The sequence below is a fragment of the Zea mays genome, chromosome 10, assembly GCF_902167145.1.
Source record: "Zea mays cultivar B73 chromosome 10, Zm-B73-REFERENCE-NAM-5.0, whole genome shotgun sequence".
Classification (NCBI taxonomy): Eukaryota; Viridiplantae; Streptophyta; class Magnoliopsida; order Poales; family Poaceae; genus Zea; species Zea mays.
In genome coordinates, this window is record NC_050105.1 from 146,886,651 (window position 1) to 146,905,160 (window position 18,510).

An 18,510-nucleotide genomic window follows, 5' to 3' on the forward strand; every position below is an offset into this window, starting at 1 on the left:
AAGAAAATAAAATAAAATAAATAAAAAAGGGGGGGGGTTGAACCGGCCTGGGCAGGGGCGGGGGCGGCCGAGCCGGCGGCGCGCAGGGGCGGCTGGGCAGGAGCGGGCGAGCGGTTGGGCCGGGGCCGGGGCGGCCGAGCCGGGCGGCCACAGGGGCGGCCGAGCGGCGGCTGGGCGCGCGGGCAGGGGCGGTTGGGCCGGGCGGCGGCCTGACCGGGGAGAGGGAGGGGAGGGGAGAGGGAAGGGAGAGGGGAGGGCTCACCGGGGACGGGGACGGGGCGGCCGAGCGGCGGGGCGGCCGAGCTGCAGGGGGCGGCCGAGCTGCAGGGGGCGGCGGCTAGGGCAGGGGGCGGCGGCTGGGGTGGGGAAGAGAGAGAATGAGAGGGAGAGAGAGGGGTTTTGGGGGAATTGGGGGAAAGGGAGGGGGCGGCTGGGCCAATGGGCCCAAAGGGGGCGCGCGCGGGGGCGGCTGGGCCGGCCAGGGGCGGCCCACGGCGCGGGAGAGAGAAAAAGGAGGGGAGAGAGGAAGAAAAAGAAAGAGAAAGAAAAGGGAGAAAAGGGTTTTTCTCCTTTTCGAAATCCGATCTTCCTAGATGAATGCACTTACATTTCTAAGCAATCGAAGAATGCATGTTTCGGCATGGTGCATCAAACAACATAAAGTAATTTAGAGTTTTTCTTTACACGAAAATTCCAAACCAAACTCCGCTATAACTTTGGAAAAGATCAAGGTTTAGCGAGGGAACGAGAAAAGAAAAGGGTAACGTCTGAATTTGGTGAGAGAAAAGAAGAAAAAAATTCTACCCCCCAAATTCAGGGCGTTACAACTGTGAACAAAACAAGTGTCCTATGAGACCATCGTGATTTATGCATTTCAAAATAAATTTTACGACACTTCTTGTTGTGTTTTATGCTTCCATAAAAAACAGTCTTACTGCGTTTTACGCCAAATTTATGACACTTTTTGATGTGTTTTACAACAATCTCTTGCGAAGTGAGATTGTGCGTGTGTTTTACACTAAATATCATACTCATTTACGCTGTTTTAGCTCGCGTTTTACGCTGAAATCCGCCCGAGCCAGAACCCGCGCATGATCGGTTGCACGCGATTTTCACGCCGTAATTTTGGGCTCTGTTTGCTTTTACAAAACAGATATAGGATTTACGCTAAATTTCGTACTCATTTACGTTGTTTTAGCTCACGTTTTACGCTAGAATCTACCCGAGCCAGAACCCGCGCACGATCGGCTGCACGCGATTTTCACGCCGGAATTTTGGGCTCCGTTTGCTGTTACAAACAGATATAGGATTTACGCTAAATTTCGTACTCATTTACGCTGTTTTTGCTCACGTTTTACGCTGGAATCTGTCCAAGCCAGAATCAGAACCAGATCGGGCGCGCGTGAATATACCTGACTGGGGCTTCCCATACTAATGGAAGCCCAGGGCTTCCATTACCTCTTCCATATATATATATATATATATATACTACTTATTAAGGCTCTAAGAGTAGCCTGCCTTTTTTCGTTCTGCCATCTGTGAATCTGGACCGTTCGCTTCATCCAGGACGATCCAACCGTGCTCCGCCCCCGCCCCCTCCCACGTCCCAGCCGTCCCTGCCTTTGGCAACCACGCCGCCCCAATCGATCGTCGTGCAAGCACCGTCCCGCTCACCCTTCGGCGACGTCGCCCACGAGGCCGATCCACCGCTCCGCCCCTCCCCCAGTACCCAGATCCCCCACACACTCGCCGACGACGATGAGCGTCGCACCCCTCGACGGCCAGATCCACGTCCCACAAGTACACCGCCGGTGGAGAAGCTGTTGGCGCCCCCGCCCGGTGCCCAGATCCCACGCCCCACCCCACACCACCATCGACGACGACAAGCGCGCCGCACTCCCCCGGTGCCTAGATCCACGTTCCACGAGGCCGCCGCTGGCTCGGTGCGCAGATCGGTCGCCGATGGAGAAGCTCGCCCCCGACGCAGAGAGATAGATGCCCGGCACCCCGGGGAAGGGGCAGAAGTGGAGTCGACCGTGGCGAAGCTCATCCTCGCAGCGGGGGAGCAAAGACTGCCTCCGGTCAATCTGCACCATCCGACTCCCACGGGCTCAAGCTGTGCAGTTCGGCCTCCACGGAACCACCGACGCCACTGCTCCCCTCCTCTCTCTCACTGCATCTCCCGCCGCATCTCGCGCCTGCTCCCCTGAACCTACCTCCCGACGCCCTCCGAGTCTCCGACGGATCAGGATCTGCTAACGTTGGGTGGCGTGAGCGGTTCCCTCCGACGACGACGATCCCTCTGCCTCAACCTTCGCTGCCACGACCGTCGCGCCCCCACGGCACCGAACGCCTCGACGACCTGCTCAACCAGGACTAGGTGCGGCCCGACCTCCAGTTCGCAGCCGCCGGATTCGACGATGTTGTTCTCCCATGGGAGGGAGACGACGAGCCCACAGGACCGGCGAGGGCGAGGATGATGGGGCCTAGAGGAGGACAGGCCAGATCGTCAGACCCAAGGCCGCCTTCCCCCGCGCACCTCGCGCCTACTCCCCCGATCCCGCTTCTCTTAAAAATTATTTTCCCAATTAGAGAAGACATCTGCTATGCTTCAGGTCTACTTCATCAGGTGATATGTTTTACAAATCTAAAATGTTTGACAACATAGCCTGTACATGACCCAAGGTATTGGCTTTGCTATTGCTACCTCAATCATCATCCTTGCAACTGGCTGGTAATGTCGTACATAATTCGAATTTTGCAGGTAATTGTTAGTAAATATTATGTGACTGGAAATGATGCTGGCCGAGGAACACTAAACACTAGGGGCTTCCCATGGTGAGCCCCATCACCGCTGCATATGACGAGGGCTTGCTCCCCTCCTTTGCGTGGCCAACTTCAAAAACTACCAGTACGTAGTGCGTCGCTCACCCCCACCCTCCCACACACACACACACCATTACATTGCCTCTTAAACTTGTACTTATCTAATGGGTAAGCAGGCAGTGTGTTTCACATATTGAAGCAGCTTGGGATCTTGCATATTCCATTGGCAGCTATGTGTTCAGTAGTGGTTCTGACCCCAAGTCACAGGTCTGCAATTTTATCATACTTCTAGATACATGAGCACCCTGAAATGTTGAAACAACCTTTTTGTCTCATGATTTGTTTGTGTTGTTTTGCTGTGCTTAAAATTATTTAAAGTGTGATATGTTATTACTCCACTCCAAATAATAACAACAAATCAATGCAACTCTGAAATGTTAAATTTTGTCAGATTCATTGGTACTGGTCAGTTACTTGAGCCATCAACAGAAAATGTGCACTGATTGAACTGCGAAGTGGATCATAAATAATGATTCCTTAGTACCGATTTGTTCTCCTTTTTAGTTTTCACAATGAATATCATAAAATTCATTTTGCACATGCTTGAGTGTTCAATATGGATAATCTCATTACAATGCAGTGACCTTACTTTGAGCTGCTCCTCGCCGACGTAGGCCAACACATCACATCTTTACTATATGGTGTTATGAAAAAACATATTAGATTACATCTCATGTTGTGTTTTAGCCGAAGCTTGATGATGGTATATCGTTGATAATTGATTCTTTTTTATTCTGATACCCATCTTACGGTTGCCATTGTGCTTTGTTGATTTATAGCTTTTCGATGGGCACAACAAATCAGGAGCTACCATATACGCAAGGGAGAATCTATTGAACAATGTCTTGCATGCCATTCGTACATGTGTTTTGCATGGAGGAGTGGCTTGTCGTACTCCCACGTGCGCTTGTTGCAGCGTTCGTCAAAACCGATAAAGATTTCTAGGTTGTGGGTAAGTATATTTGACAATACCTACGAAACAATTGTAATATTTTTTAGTGCTTAGGCAGAAATGCAGTGCACATGTGTATCATTTGTCAGTTTCTATTTTCCTGTGGGAGGAGAACATTTGAGAGCTTTGTTTATAGTCCAGAGTTTCCTTAGTCAGTTGCCTTTCCAAACACACTAATGATGGATTTCTGTCTTTCCAAACAGATTCCAAGCAAATATGGTTGCATACCAAAACTTGATTACAAAGTCAATGTATGATAAGTACCTTTGCTTATCTCTTCGCTCGCAAAAAGCGCCACAAGGTATTCTCACATCTTCACTTCCCTGTATGCTAACCAAGTTCTCAAACTTTTTTTGTCATTAACCTCTCTGCTAGACCCCATGCTATCTAATTTTATAATAAGTAAAATAACTTCCTTGTAGTCCCAACCAGGTTGGTAACTTGGTATCCTCCTCCATTCCTAAATAAATCAGTTCTTACAGTTGTATTAGGTTAAACTTTTAGATTTTTAGTAAAATTTATAGAAAACACCACACATATACTGGTATCATTATATACTCAAAAATATATAGCAGTTCTCGTTTTGGATCTGTCCAAGGTTATTATTATTAAGAAACTACAAAGGGTTCTTTAGCTCCATTTTTTTCTAGAACACACAGGAGAGCTGCACATTTTTTAGATCAAGAGAAGAAAATGTCTTATATGAAGACCAAGTACAAGGCGCTATATAAGCAGCCAAGAAACTTATACACACCACCACTGCTGACATGCTCAGCACCTCTGTCATCGCGGCTGTCGTGCGCGCGCAGCCTAGGGACTTCTGTGTCATCAGGCAGGAGTGGACTGTCATCCGCATCCAGTTCGCCACCTTGCATTCCTGTTAGGTTTATCGCCACAGCCTCTGCTTTTTTGTCCTGTCACTCGTTCTTGTTAGTGGATGTGTTAATGCTTGGAGGGTGTTGAGGGCACTGCGGGGCATTGTGCGGCTGCAGGCGCTGGTGTGTGGCCGCCGCGTGTGCAAGCAGCTCACAGTCATACAAAAGTGCATGAACTCGCTCCTCAGGGTCTAGGAGCGCGGGCGAGACTGTTGCTTCCGGATCTCCGTGGACGTCTGTCACTTGTAGGACATCCTTGACGACCGAAGTGGCCATGCTGATCCTATCAAGGAAGCAGAGATATAAACAACAAGCCCTTCAAAACTTGCTTTAGGACAGCGACAATGCATCCATGCATTGTTTTTATGTCAAGCCTGACATCCAAACAAAATTTTAGTTAGTTGCAGAGTGTTCTGTAGGGCAATTGATCTTCACAGTTTTTAGTTTTAAACATCTAAATTATAGCTGCATCTTGTTCCTTAATGGTATGAATTGAACCAGCCTTCGAATGAAAGCTATTCGGTTTTCAGTCAGCTATTTGGTTGCAGTCTCAATGCCTTTTTCTATTTCTCGTTTGATTGTGTAGTTGTTCTCTTCCCTCCAGTAGAATCCAGGAATAAACTTGGCTGCTATTGGATCAACAAACTTTCTTTCAATCTTATTAGATTTTGATATACATTCCTTGCATTGGTTATTGAATGCTACTAACTATTCGCTACGGTGATAGTAGATTAAGGAAAGCATGTGCTTAGATGTTACTTTCTTGTTAATATATTTTGTAGAATTAAATTGATCCAATCTTTAACGATGTTATGTGAAGAACCGTGCTTCTAAATTTTAAACATGTGTTTCGTTGCAGTCTCTGCTTGGTCTGGGCTGAGAGTATAGTATATAATAAGCCTTATTTGTGTTTTATGTGATGTTGATTTTGTACTAAATGAAACATCACTGATAGGTGCAGCCTGTATGGAAATCATCCGGTCTCAGAAAGGCCTAACAGAAATCACATGCTTCTTTACCTCTGGTGTCCCTACTACTGGCCCAAGCTGAGGGCAGTCTTGGCTCCAAAACCAAGTGGGAAAGAAACCTTCACCTCGAATGGTTCTCGTGGCCCCTAGGCAGTAAGTACATCATGTTCTACAATGTTAACTATTTTGGTTTATTAGCCCCTGAATGTTTACATTTGGACTGTTGATGCATTACTATGCATTACATAATTGTTTAGGCACCGATTTTGAGTAAGAGCTGCTTATATTTTGGTTGTACATTTTGTCATTGCTTCCTCACTTCTGATGTACTACTTTCATTACCTTTGTCGTTTACATAGCCATTCAGTATTAACTCCATATCCCCCCCTCTTGGCAGTTTCAGTGGTTTCCTTTTGTCATTCCTGAGATTTTATCATTGTTGTTCATGATGTCAACTGCCTTGTCGCAATCACCATGATTTTTTATGCCAGCTAGATTACTATTACCAATGTAGTGCTCTAAAATTTGTGTGGAAAGTGATGCCATCATATAGTCTCGTGCCAAGATAATTTCTTTCTGCTGGGTCTTTCTAAAAATTCAATTGTGTAAAATTTTGTGTTACTTATTAGTATCAAGAAGTTTAATGCACTTCAGTTAAAAGAGGAATTGACAAAAACATGCTGCTCTAGCATCAGAATACTCCAAGAGTTTTTTTGTTCTTTTTGCCTGGATATATACCGAGGGCAATGCATTCAAAACTCCTATAGATGACGAATCCCATCTCTCCCTCTTTTCCCGGACATGGATCCCCAGGTCCGCCTCCGCGCTTTACTCATTTGTTTTTTACAAGTTCAGATCCACTTGCGTACTCACACAGTGGACATCTGTTATACACATGTGTAAACCAGCATAAGAATCTTTACTACTTATTAAGGCTCTAAGGGTAGCCTGCCTCAGCTCCGTTCTGCCATTCCGCGATCTCAACCGTCCAATGTCCCGTGAAGCCCTCCTCCGTCCGATGCACCCGATCTCTCCCCCGACGCCCACCCGCCCACGATCCCCCATCTCCCACCAGTCGTCACCTCCGGCCTGCCCTACTTGCTCGTCCCCCGACCGCCTCACCTCACCTCCATCGCTGCCTTCGAGAACGAGGCGATCACCTTCGCGCTCTATGCTTCCGGCACCAAGATCTAAGGAAGAACAGAGGCATAGGGTTGTGAACCTCGCCCTCGTCGCGCCGCAATGGAGCTGTTGACCAAGGCGCCCGTGGTGGACTGCTTCGGGAAGATGCAGAAGCAGCAGCAACGAGAGTCCGTGCTGGACTCCCTCGTCGTGGGCGCGGGTGGATCCCCTACAGCCATGTCCCCGGTTTCGCCCGCCGCCAACGCCGCCCCAGCCTCGATTCCACCGTCGCCAACCGTCTGATCCACCCCCCATCGCCGATGAACCGCTCGTCGCCTCCCCCGCCGCGGAGTTCAGGCGGGAGTAGGTTGCATCCCCCTCGACCGGGCATGCTGCTCGATCGATCTGGGAGGGGCTTTTTAGCACACCAAACCAGCTCGGTTGCTTGCAGCAAATGATGGGTGCAGTCCTGCATGATCCAATGATGGATTGACTTGTTAACGATCTTTGAGGAATTCTCTCTGCTGGTTGACGTGGCGTCAAACTGTCAGAGATCGATCTGTCCTTCTTCCTTTCAAGGTAGGACCTCGTTGAAATACTAGAATCTTAACACTTCACTTTCTCAGGGGATTGAGATGCTATCATTGGGATCATTTAAAACCGGAGCCATTCTCTCGGTAAGTGTTTTCTCAATGATTGCTTGATTTGGTCTGAACACTATATACTTCTATTTTCTGCTATAACTTCTGAGAACACATCATCACTATTTCAATCACAAACCTGTCCTTATTTTATTATCTCTGTACTAAGAAGTTGAAGCATGCAGTTGCCAGTGAGAAAATTCAAGGTGTCATCCCTGGAACAAATAGCTCAGCTCCACAGAAATATAATTCAGAGAACATCCAACATGAGAACAAGATAGTATCCCAGAATATAAACAGTGCTGGTGACTGCATTGGAGATTGCAAAAACAGCTCCAACGCCTTTTCTTCAAGGGAAGAAAATACAATCGCTGAAACCAGATGTCCAACGGATAACTCGAACTCCTGTCAGTTTGCACTGAGCAATGGTTCGCCCATTCTCAATAACCACAGTGCTCCACAGGATAGCCTCACTTATGGAGATAATGATCTAAAGTACATTGATTGGCCTGGCATTGACAATTTTGAGGATGTTGATACATTATTCAGGTATTCAGAACTTATAGCTTACTGTCTGAAATCTTGATTTGTTTAAAGAAATTAACTCTATTTCTTTTTTCCTTTTATTGGAAAAAGGAGATCTGATTTCACATATGATCAACAGCAGCTGGAGAATACAGATGGGTTATCTTGGCTTCCTTCTTCAAATGTTGTTTATTCTTCTTATGTTGCTTTGCAGCAAGGGTTTGACTCGTCTTATTCCGATTATGATATTCTAGATGATCTCTCAGCATTCCAATGTGCAAAAGATAAATCACTACCCTCAGTTGGTCCTTCATCAGATTTATGTGATAACCAATTCAATGATACCTATCTGTTCAGTGAGCAGAAGAATGTGAATGCATATGGTGAACAGGCAAGCTAATTGTTCCATTTTTTCCTTCTGTTTTAGTTGACTCAGTATTTATCTTCTACGTTCTTTAATTCTTGTATCTCTTTTGTCCATAATAGATATACCAAGAGGATGGGATGGAGTTGTTGCCCACTGACCAGATATGCAGTGGACATGAAAACATTGATATGGTAATTTCCTAGGGCTATATGATCGTTGAAACGACACCGAACCATTGTATTTGATTCCTCAGGGACTTTCTATTAGTTTGGGTTTGGTTTTATGGCCTAAGCCCCTTAAATGGAATATAGTTGATTTCAGGGTTCTATTATAGCTGACTGTAATGTTTAAATAGAGATGAAAATGTAGTTAAGTACAATCATGCTACTGTTTTTCTATTCCTGTTACTCCCTCTCTAAGTCGTTTAGCTTTTCTAGATGCTGCCATGCACTTAGATATATGTCATGCCTAGATACATAGTAAAAAAACATTATCTAGAAAATCCAAAATGACATAGTTTGGAATGGAGTAAATTTCCATATTTTTGTGCTCTAAGGCCTTTGTACAACTTTCTCTTGTGTAGTGTTGTATTGGGTTTATCACTGGAATGTTTGTTTCTGAGGATGATTAGTGCATAAGAGGTAGTGCCTTAAGGATGGTAGATCACTATGCAATTGAATCTTATGTTCAATACCCGTGCGTTGCAACGGCACAATCATATTTAATGGTATTGACGGTTGAGCGGCACGTGAGAGCCGAGTAGCAAAACATAATCAGTCTCCTGTTCATGAGAACGATGTTCTAAGCCAAAATCATGATTTTAACAATTTGGAGCTACATCTAGGATGTCAATATCAAACCAAATTATATCACCAAATAATCAGGTTGCATCCCCCTCGATCGGGCATGCTGCTCGATCGATCTGGGAGGGGCTTTTTAGCACACCAAACCAGCTCGGTTGCTTGCAGCAAATGATGGGTGCAGTCCTGCATGATCCAATGATGGATTGACTTGTTAACGATCTTTGAGGAATTCTCTCTGCTGGTTGACGTGGCGTCAGACTGTCAGAGATCGATCTGTCCTTCTTCCTTTCAAGGTAGGACCTCGTTGAAATACTAGAATCTTAACACTTCACTTTCTCAGGGGATTGAGATGCTGTCATTGGGATCATTTAAAACCGGAGCCATTCTCTCGGTAAGTGTTTTCTCAATGATTGCTTGATTTGGTCTGAACACTATATACTTCTATTTTCTGCTATAACTTCTGAGAACACATCATCACTATTTCAATCACAAACCTGTCCTTATTTTATTATCTCTATACTATCATAATCACCACTGAAACATTATAATATTATATCTATGCTTTATTACGGATCATCTAGTCTTAATATATCTTTACTTCATTTGTCTATGAAAGGAGCTATCTCTTATGCACTATAGGAAGTTAAAAGTATTGCTTGTTGTTTGTATGTGGATTTAAATGTGTACAATTTCATATTCTTGTCAGATTGTATTGGGCAACAAGTATTGCTTAATGTGGGGTTTTTTAGCATGCACTTTGTCATATACTTCCTTGGCGAGCTTTGAATTGTGATCATATTATATCATGAATATTATAATATGGAACCTGTGTCTCATGCATAATTGATTAATACTCCCTTCGTCCCAAAATAGTAGTCGTTTAGCTCTAGATTTTTATGTCCATATTCATATGGATAATTATGAACCTAGACATATATATAGAACACATACATTAATTATTGTATGAATCATGTAAAAAGGTAAAATAAATTTTAATTTGGGACAGATGGAGTAGTTCTGAAGTAATTGGGGCTGGGTCCTTGCACTTTGACTACTGTATTGACTATTTCTGAAAATAATGTTACAACCATTTTATCAGTTATGGCTGAGTTGATTTCTTCTACTTGTTTCAACATTGTGCCAGTGAATCATTCTCTGTTCATTATTACATGCAATTGTCCTTTTCCATTTCCTGGGTGGACTTCTTGTATATGACATTTTCTGGGTGTTCTTCACTCCAGTTATGGTCAGTGTGGCTAAATCTTTTGATGCTCTGATAAAGGTCAGCACTCTTTCATACTGAATCTTTTTTTTGTTAATACCATTGTCAGTTACTCAGTTAGTTGGTTCCATTTTTCTCATCTTGATGCTTCAGCTGATCTGGCTTTGTTTGGTTATGTACAGCTTCTGTTTTCTACTGCGGATGATGCACGGCCATTCTCCATGCTTGGCCTTGGTGACATTGTAATACCTGGTTAGTAATAAAAATTTCTTTCCTTGTGCTATGTTACATTCTGCTTTGCAGTGATGTAGATTTTGCCCCCTTATTGAATGGTAATATCAGCCCCTATAGGATTGTCAAGTGCCAACTTTGTTTTGCATGATTAGATTATCTGTACCAAGCTGCTATATATTGCAACATTATTAGAATGTCTATAAGGAGCATTTGCTGATATGCTGTATCAGTGGACCTCTTGCCTTTGCCATTCCTGAAACCATTAGCCCTGTCCATCACCTGTCCTGTGTCTGTTCAGGCTTCATTGGTAGTAACAGACTAACAGTGAAGTCGATCCACCCTTCACTGCATTTCGACAGACACTCCTCCCCATCTCCACACGTTCCGTGTCCGTTGCTTGCTCCACTGTACATCGAGGGAGAAAGAGAAACGCAGGGGCCTGGCTGCTGGTTTATCTCCTTGGATTCTCAAAAGGGACCCCCCATTTGCGATCGCTCTTTGCCGCCCTCCAGTCCGGCTTTTAGTGTAAAGGTGAAAGGCCCTGACCCTGACACTGTTTATTGTCAATCCGCCAAACGACTCCACTGCAGGAGCAGTTTACTTCCCTGTCTGTATGTCTGTCTGTCTGTCTGCCTATCTCTCTTTCTATCTCTTAACCTGCCCTGGTCAGCCTGGAAACCAGATATCTGTAGAAAGCTACACATTGCTGTTCCTGATCTTGTTCACAAGGAAATCAATGGGAGAGAGTAGCATGCGGTAGAGCGCGACCAGGATAACTTATTAAGGCTCATCGGAACAAGATAACTTATTAGATGACTTGGTCTTGATATTTCATTATGTATCCCGTTAAATAGACTTTCTCCAGCTCATAGGACTCTTGACCATGGGCAACTCTATTTATCCAGATCATACGACTTTTCACCTTGGGTAACTGATGGTTGTTCATGCCTGCTGTTCGCTGCTAATTGCCGCCACACTCCGTCTCTCTGCGTTAACCATGATGTTGTTCACTAAAGAAAGAAGGATAACTAATGAAACATACAAATGGTATGCCACTGGCACTAATAGTTTCATATATGCCTATGCATTTTTTACAGACTTTGTGTGAGAATATTATTCTCACTTTCTTTGATTTCTGTTTTTACTCATATATATGCAAACTGGAGTGGAATCTTTGATGCACACCTCTTTCGCCTCAGATTTAAAAATCCCTATTTCTGCAACATGGGGTGCGAGAGCGGGGAAGGGAGCGATGGTGGTGCATGGTGAATAAGCAGGTGAGAGCTAAGAGACGATAGAGATGAGCAAACTATGGCCATTGTTCCTTTGGAACGACATGCATGTCTCATTACACTTATTTTTCTATTCTTTTTCAGGTATCTTCCTCTAGAATGCTTTGACCTCAGCAAAACATAATTTATTTCATCTAAGGTAATTATATCAAGCAATTGTTCTACCTGTTAATGGCCTAACTGATGAAAATATATATGGCTAGAGTGTTGGTCAGACATCGGTGCTGGACCAACACAAAGGTGATAATCCTTTTTAATATAGATTTGTGTATGCGTGTTTTGGATCCGGATCCTAGAATGAGAAGATGAGCCGGTCCGCGTGGGCCGTGTTGCCGAACTTGGTGACGCGGCGGACGAAGAGCACCAAGAGGCCCGAGAGGAGGTGACTATCATCGAATAGGCCATAGTTTCGGTAGAGCTACCGCTTAAACAAATTTCTGTGAAATTTTTATACTCCTTGATCCACGGCATGCATTTCAAAGAAATTCACAATTCTGGTGAAATCCCTACGTTTCAAAGACTGCTGAAACTAAAATCAGGAGTGTGCCAACTGCACGTGTCATGTGAATTTCTCAATGTTTCAGTCAATGATATGCTTATTGGTTGGGTTCGTATCATTTTTAGAAAATGACTGACATATTTACTTTGCAATCATAGATTTTGTGATGCTCCTTTTTGGACGCTTTGCGCTCGCGTAGCTGCTAAGGCACAAGAAAAGAGGTTGGAGCTGTTGTACATTCAGTGGAATCCTAAAAATTGGAAACCTCATTTTTTAACTTAAGTTGTTTCCCATGTTGATGTAGTAATTCTACTCTCTTGTTTCGGATCTGAATATTTGTTTTTTTCCAGATTTGTCTGGTTGTTTTCTCATTGTAATGTATATCCGTTGTTTTTACATGTTTCTTGGGCAGCAAACGGAGAGGAATTTCGAATTGGCAGGTGCTGCCTCCACCTGGTAACGGTGGGCTGAAATACTATGGTTGTGAGCAGTAAATTCGACCAAATCATCTGCTCCTTAGAAGCCATCTGCGCCTCGACCGGACAGTGACATAGGTGATCCACAGGTATGTGTCGGTGTCATTATACTAGAGACGACAATGAAATGTCAATTTCGATGTGATTAGGGAGTGTAGAGAATGAAACATGAATGTTTCATTCTATCTGTGAATCACCCCTGCACTTTGAATCACTTATGTCATTATTAGCAATCACATAATATTTTTCTTTTGTTTTAGATTTAATTGGTATAATTATATACTAATTCATGGTATTAATTGTCTTCTAATTTCAATAGCATATTGTCGCTGTTCTATATATCAGGGTGACTATTCTATGGTTTCTTTATCCGGGAAGGTATGATTTTAGCGTGCATGCTTATTCTTCAGGTGTTCTTTACTAGGATGTCATGTTATTTGTATCTCATAATTGTGTTGTTACTAATACAGGATACTCGTTCGACTATGTGTTTGACTGGACCATTCTAATGTATCCTCAAATAGGCGCCAACCCGTGAACCAGGGTATGCGAGGGCCTTTTGTATCTGTTTGATGTATGTTTCTATAGTTTGTTGGACTTACTCCATCTATTGACCATTGTTTATGCAGGTGATCTTATTGTATTGGGAGCTGATCTTATTGTAATGGCAATAAGTGTAGTTGATGGATGGACTAATGCTGACACTAAACTTATGGAGCATGTTTTGGTAAATAGGGTACATTTTGTTTTGCTTTCCTATTAGTTTTTGCATATTTAAGAATGGATTTTTTAACTGACCTCCACATATAATACAAATTTATATCATTTTAACTGTAAGAGCATATTTAAGAATGTTTCATGTTTACCATCTCACATGTTTCAGCTTGTGGTGTTAAAGAGGGCTAGGATGGAGCGTATGAAGGCATTGGAGAAGATGATGAATTCCAAATCAGCATCTTCCATTGCGAATCTGGTGGCTTTGATCATTTCTGTCATCTTTTGCTTCTTCATACTTTGGCAAGGTATAACAACTGGTAACCCATAAGTTATGTTAACATGCATTATGTTCTATGAACAATCGGGTTTTTGTTCACCAGCACTGGTTGTGCATAGTAGTAAATCATCTTTGTTGCTCCTACTACACCCGTTTTGAGCTAGAAATTTCGTACTTAATCACCATTACAATATGACAGGTGTTCACTACAGTTATACTTGCATTCATTTTGCAACCAATACCTTGTCAGTTATTTTTAAAATGGTCTTACTAATTCCTTCAATGTACTACTAATCTACTGCATCCCTGTTAACCAATACCATCAGTCTTTATTAATTTGACTTTGCCTAGAAACAACATATGTGTAGGATATGCACAAAAGCACTTATTGAGTTGAGTGGTAATATATACTACCAACTCCAAGGGAATTTGATTTTATTACTCAATGTTTATGCCTTTCATTTACTACCTTCATTCTTTTTTTAAAAGTGCTTAGTGCATCAACATTGTTTTCTGTAAATGTCTTTGACTGTTGCCTTTTATTGCTATATGTCAGGCCGTTTTGTTGCGCTGTTGTGCACGCGGTTGTAGGGAGGGCGTATTGTGGCGGCTACAAGGGACCGATGTTCCTATGTGGCGGTGACAACGACACCGTGGAGCCAAGGCAATGTCAGCAAGCTGATTTTTTAGATTGGAATCTATGGTTCTTTTTAAAGATCGAATATGTTCTAGCATCTTAAAAAGATTTGTCAGAATGTAAACATTTGTTCTGAGGTCACTTAGGTCTCAAACAAAATTTCTTGGACTTATTTCGTTGGAGGGAATTGGAAATCTCGAGATCTAAATGTGTATAGAACATATATTTTTTATGGGTATCAAATATGATTGTATGCAAAGCACAGACATTTTACGATAACAATGAAACACACATTTGTACATAATTCATCATGGTATTATATGTTGCCGTTGCAACGCACGGGCACTTACCTAGTATATTCAGACAAATGCTACTGCTGCGGAAGCATGCAAAAGTGCAGAGCTTCAGTATTTCAGACCTAACTTCGAACGTATTAGCTGTCGAGCATATTGGGGATGGATCCTCATGGACTAGATTAGATCCCCACCCAGAGCAACCATTAATTATTTTATCGCGAATGCAGGCGTAGCAGAAACGATCATCCATTTAACAGACTCGTACGTGTCACGAGCCCAGGGTTCTGCACGTCCTTTCATCGACGACGTGAGCTCACCCCCAACACAGCCACGCAGGGCCATGTAATGTACATATGAGGAGAGGAGGTATCGGATCCCATACGTGTGGGCTGTTTGCATTCGGTTGCTCCGTGACAAGTCGAGCTGTAGTTGTATCTTCCATTGTCGCGCCGTGCTAGCCGGTCGAATATCGGAACGTGCACCAGCATGCATGGGAACAAAGTGTCACCGGCCGGAGAATGTTCAGTTCCCCAGAGAAAAGCCAGTGCTGGTGCTGGCATCTTCAGATCTGGAATAGACGAAGGTGTTCGTTGGCTAGTGCTTTGTAATCGTCGTGATCCGTCGCTTTTGGCGTACCTTCAAACCAAACCACGAGGCTAGTCTTCGTAACAACCAGTTGTTATTATAATCACGACCGCCGACCGGTTCATCTGATCCATAACTCCTGTGTCCTGGGCCTACCGTCCTTTTAGGCCCGACCCGCCGAACCCGTTTCCATCAGGGCCTGGTTCTAGGACACCAGCGCCGGCCGCCGGCCCAGAATGCACCGCGGAATTCCCCACTCCAACTCCAAGCATGCAGCCCCGCTCGGCTTCCGTTGCCAGGCTGCCACGCCGTCGCCGTCTCGCCGCCTAAAACCTCCCTCCCCCCCCTCGCACCACTCCGCTCACCTCTCTTCACGCCGCCGTAGCCGGCGAGTAGCAGCGGGTACGTGCCTTTGCGGTGTACCTTATTGGCTGAGCCTTCCCTTTGCCGAGGAAGAGCACAGAAGCAGGGAGGTCGGCATGGCGGAGGTGCATCTAGGTCTGCCAGGTCCCTGGGCGGCGGATTACAGGGAGATGGCCGACCACTACACCACTAAGATCGGTGGAGTCCCTGTATGTGTTTCCTGTGTAGCTCTTCCTGGTTCTAGCTTATGTCATGCACGTTATTCAGTTAACCCACCCATGATTATACATTTTACTCGATGACTCTTCTCGGAGGTCAGAGATTTTTCTGAGGGATCATAAGCAATGGGGCATCAGTAGTTGAAGGCCGAGCTCTTTTTGAGTCGTTTGCTGTTTTTTTTATTATGTAGGATTGGCCAACTGGTGATATGGGCTTCAAGCCCGAGACTCTTCAGTGCAGCTTATGTGGGACCAAGCTTTGTCTTGTTGCTCAGGTAAATGTCTTCGTGTCGTTGATTAAGCAAGAATTTACTAGTTGAAAAACATCTTTATGGTCAGTCATGTAAGGAAACGGAGTGTTGCAGTGCTTGGGCACAGGCTTGTAAAGTTACAAGCTTGCAGTTCTCTGACTTAGCATTACGAACTATGTTTACGAACAGATCCGTGATGGCACAAAACGCTTGTATGTTGATGAATCAATGTCGTTCCTTGTAAAAAAAAACTAATGTGGTTCGGACTTAAGGTACATGCGCCTGTGGCAAAGCTAAACATTGAGGAGAGGATAATCTATGTGCTTGTTTGCCCGACACCAGAATGTGGACCTAAACCTCAAAGGCAAGTATATGCCAATTGATTCAATCTTTTTATTAGATATCCAGACATTTTTACATGATTTTAAGTCAGTACCTTTTTGTTCCTTTTTCTTCTTATATAGTTGGAAGGTTCTAAGAGTTCAAAAATGCCATAATGTTATGCAAACAGAAGGTGGTGGTGATGAATTAGGTCAACCGAATGGACCTTCTTCTACAAGTCTTCCAGAAGAACAGAATGATAAAAATAAAATTCCTGAGACAAATGATGACGATTTTGATCTAGATGCCTTAGCCGAAGCACTTGAACAAGCTGCAACTTTGGCATCAAACTCAAAGAAGAAGAACAAATCGAAGCATGCTAATGCTCCTGTAAAACGTCCTGTATTGAAGGAGCAAGCATGTGATCTGAGCATACCTGGTGAGGACAACTTTGAAACAACTCGTTACCATGTATGCAAAACCCGAGTGTTTTGATCTGATAAAATTTTGTTGCAGTCCTTCCTTGTTTTTACATACATTATAATAAGGAACTATATGGGGGCAAAGGCGCTGTGGGTTCAAGTAGCAGTGAGTTGGTTTTGGACAAAGAAATCATGGATGCCGCAAATGACGAAGAAGAAAAATGGGAAGGAGAAAAGTATGAGTACGATAGAGCTATTGGTGCTGACAGAACTTTTTTAAAATTCAAGAAACGGCTGGATGCATATCCCCAGCAATGCTTTAGGTAGCTAAACATTTAGTTTACATAGTATCATTGCAACCTGACTTGGTATTTGCAAACCATTTGTTTCTTGTCCCTTTTGGTTTGCACAGCCTGAATTAAATTTTGGCTTGCAATATTTCTTTAGGTATTCTTATGGTGGCAAGCCACTGTTGGCTACAACAAAATTACAAGATCCTGGCACCTGTAGGCTGTGTGGTTCACCACGCCAGTATGAACTGCAATTGATGTCTCCTTTATCATACTTTCTCCATGAAGCTGGAGACGGTTCCTCAAATTATGCACCCAGCAGCTGGACTTGGCTGACTGTTATAATATACACCTGCCCCAAGGTATGTCTTTTCTTCAATTTCCTGATACGGTAGTGTAAGAAATTCCGAGTGCCCGAAACATTATTCCTGGATAGTAGTTCATTTGAAAAACCATTTGATCTACAAAGTACACCATGAAGAACAGTATACCATCAAAGCATCACTTGAGCTTTGTTTGGTGAAGAGATTTCTGCGTCCTTGATGTTCTCAATGTACTTCAGAATTCCTAGCAGACAAGGATGCTAGGTTGTCTGAAACATCTACCAGGATTTAATCCAGTCTACAAAGTAGACTTCCAATGGCACTATTTTCTTAGACAAACAAATTTCTGGTCTGTGGGTTTCGCCAGATTCCATCTTGTCCCTTGGGAACTTTGTTAGTTATCCTTGTCACGGCAATCTTGAAAGCTCAGTGGGCTGCTACATGCACGTAGTTGTCATTGTTTAATATTTCTTCTTCCTGGTACCGGGGTGAAACCAGACATTGTTCATTGTGTTCTTTTGTTTACAGTTCTCCTCTCTGCACTATTCCTTAGCCTGTATCAATTTACTGCAGAGCTGCTGCCCGTCCTCATGCGGTGGAAAGCCCCAGAGCTGTTGTTGGGGAGCAGCGGAGGAGGAGATCCTGATTCAGGAGGATGAAGTCCTTTAGGATCTAACCAGTGCTGGTTGAGAAACTATTCCCGATTTGAACATGTAATATGCAGTTTTTTTTTGTTCTCCAATGGTTAGAGTTGTAAAGCTATCTGAAATTTTGAAGTGTGTTTTGTTATTGTGCCCTGGTATACTGCAGAACTGTCATACTTCACACAGTATCATATCAGACTAGTAAGATTTTTTTTTCTTTGTGGCTGTTGTTTTCCGCTGCAAAATCATTTTTTTCTAGGTGCCTGGATTGTCAACTCCAATCAAGGGTGGCCATGTTACGCTT

At 43.7% G+C, this 18,510-nt stretch overlaps 2 protein-coding genes, 1 long non-coding RNA gene and 1 pseudogene across 5 annotated transcripts; all 4 read left to right on the forward strand.

Moving 5' to 3' along the window:
- The first annotated feature begins 2,881 nt into the window (after window positions 1-2,881).
- Window positions 2,882-3,706, forward strand: LOC103642108 (uncharacterized). The gene is made up of 3 exons (XR_560657.2): window positions 2,882-2,911; window positions 3,003-3,093; window positions 3,666-3,706. It is a non-coding gene; the product is annotated as an uncharacterized lncRNA (long non-coding RNA).
- Window positions 3,707-6,923: 3,217 nt separating this feature from the next.
- Window positions 6,924-10,616, forward strand: LOC103642935 (uncharacterized). Its single transcript, XM_020545533.1, has 7 exons — window positions 6,924-7,023; window positions 7,555-7,993; window positions 8,081-8,360; window positions 8,456-8,527; window positions 9,480-9,530; window positions 10,381-10,421; window positions 10,544-10,616. The coding sequence occupies exons 1-6, from the start codon at window positions 6,924-6,926 to the stop codon at window positions 10,414-10,416; spliced, it is 978 nt and encodes a 325-aa protein (XP_020401122.1). The 3' UTR covers window positions 10,417-10,421; window positions 10,544-10,616.
- Window positions 10,617-12,065: 1,449 nt separating this feature from the next.
- Window positions 12,066-14,779, forward strand: LOC109943191 (uncharacterized; annotated as a pseudogene). The gene is made up of 7 exons (XR_002749436.1): window positions 12,066-12,607; window positions 12,799-12,951; window positions 13,182-13,240; window positions 13,333-13,406; window positions 13,492-13,598; window positions 13,746-13,884; window positions 14,413-14,779. The product of XR_002749436.1 is annotated as an uncharacterized protein (transcript).
- Window positions 14,780-15,585: 806 nt separating this feature from the next.
- Window positions 15,586-18,426, forward strand: LOC100384606 (uncharacterized). 2 transcript variants are annotated; one of them, NM_001177107.1, is made up of 7 exons: window positions 15,626-15,946; window positions 16,147-16,230; window positions 16,479-16,570; window positions 16,671-16,966; window positions 17,044-17,272; window positions 17,397-17,601; window positions 18,136-18,426. In NM_001177107.1, exons 1-7 carry the CDS (start codon window positions 15,854-15,856, stop codon window positions 18,229-18,231), a joined length of 1,095 nt encoding a protein of 364 aa, NP_001170578.1. In that variant the 5' UTR covers window positions 15,626-15,853; the 3' UTR covers window positions 18,232-18,426. The 2 variants fall into 2 exon arrangements, with proteins under 2 accessions (XP_035819054.1, NP_001170578.1); XM_035963161.1 differs by lacking the exon at window positions 17,044-17,272 and having other exon boundaries at window positions 15,586-15,946.
- Window positions 18,427-18,510: the final 84 nt, after the last annotated feature.

What these genes read in the sequence shown, in the direction of transcription:
- LOC103642935 (XM_020545533.1), top strand. Translation starts at nt 6,924, where the DNA reads ATGGAGCTGTTGACCAAGGCGCCCGTGGTGGACTGCTTCGGGAAGATG. An exon ending in GATGTTGATACATTATTCAG is followed by an intron (nt 7,994 to 8,080) that starts GTATTCAGAACT and finishes TATTGGAAAAAG; the next exon opens with GAGATCTGATTTCACATATG. An exon ending in AAACCGGAGCCATTCTCTCG is followed by an intron (nt 9,531 to 10,380) that starts GTAAGTGTTTTC and finishes TCTTCACTCCAG; the next exon opens with TTATGGTCAGTGTGGCTAAA.
- LOC100384606 (NM_001177107.1), top strand. Translation starts at nt 15,854, where the DNA reads ATGGCGGAGGTGCATCTAGGTCTGCCAGGTCCCTGGGCGGCGGATTAC. An exon ending in AGCTTTGTCTTGTTGCTCAG is followed by an intron (nt 16,231 to 16,478) that starts GTAAATGTCTTC and finishes TTCGGACTTAAG; the next exon opens with GTACATGCGCCTGTGGCAAA. An exon ending in ATGTGATCTGAGCATACCTG is followed by an intron (nt 16,967 to 17,043) that starts GTGAGGACAACT and finishes ATTTTGTTGCAG; the next exon opens with TCCTTCCTTGTTTTTACATA.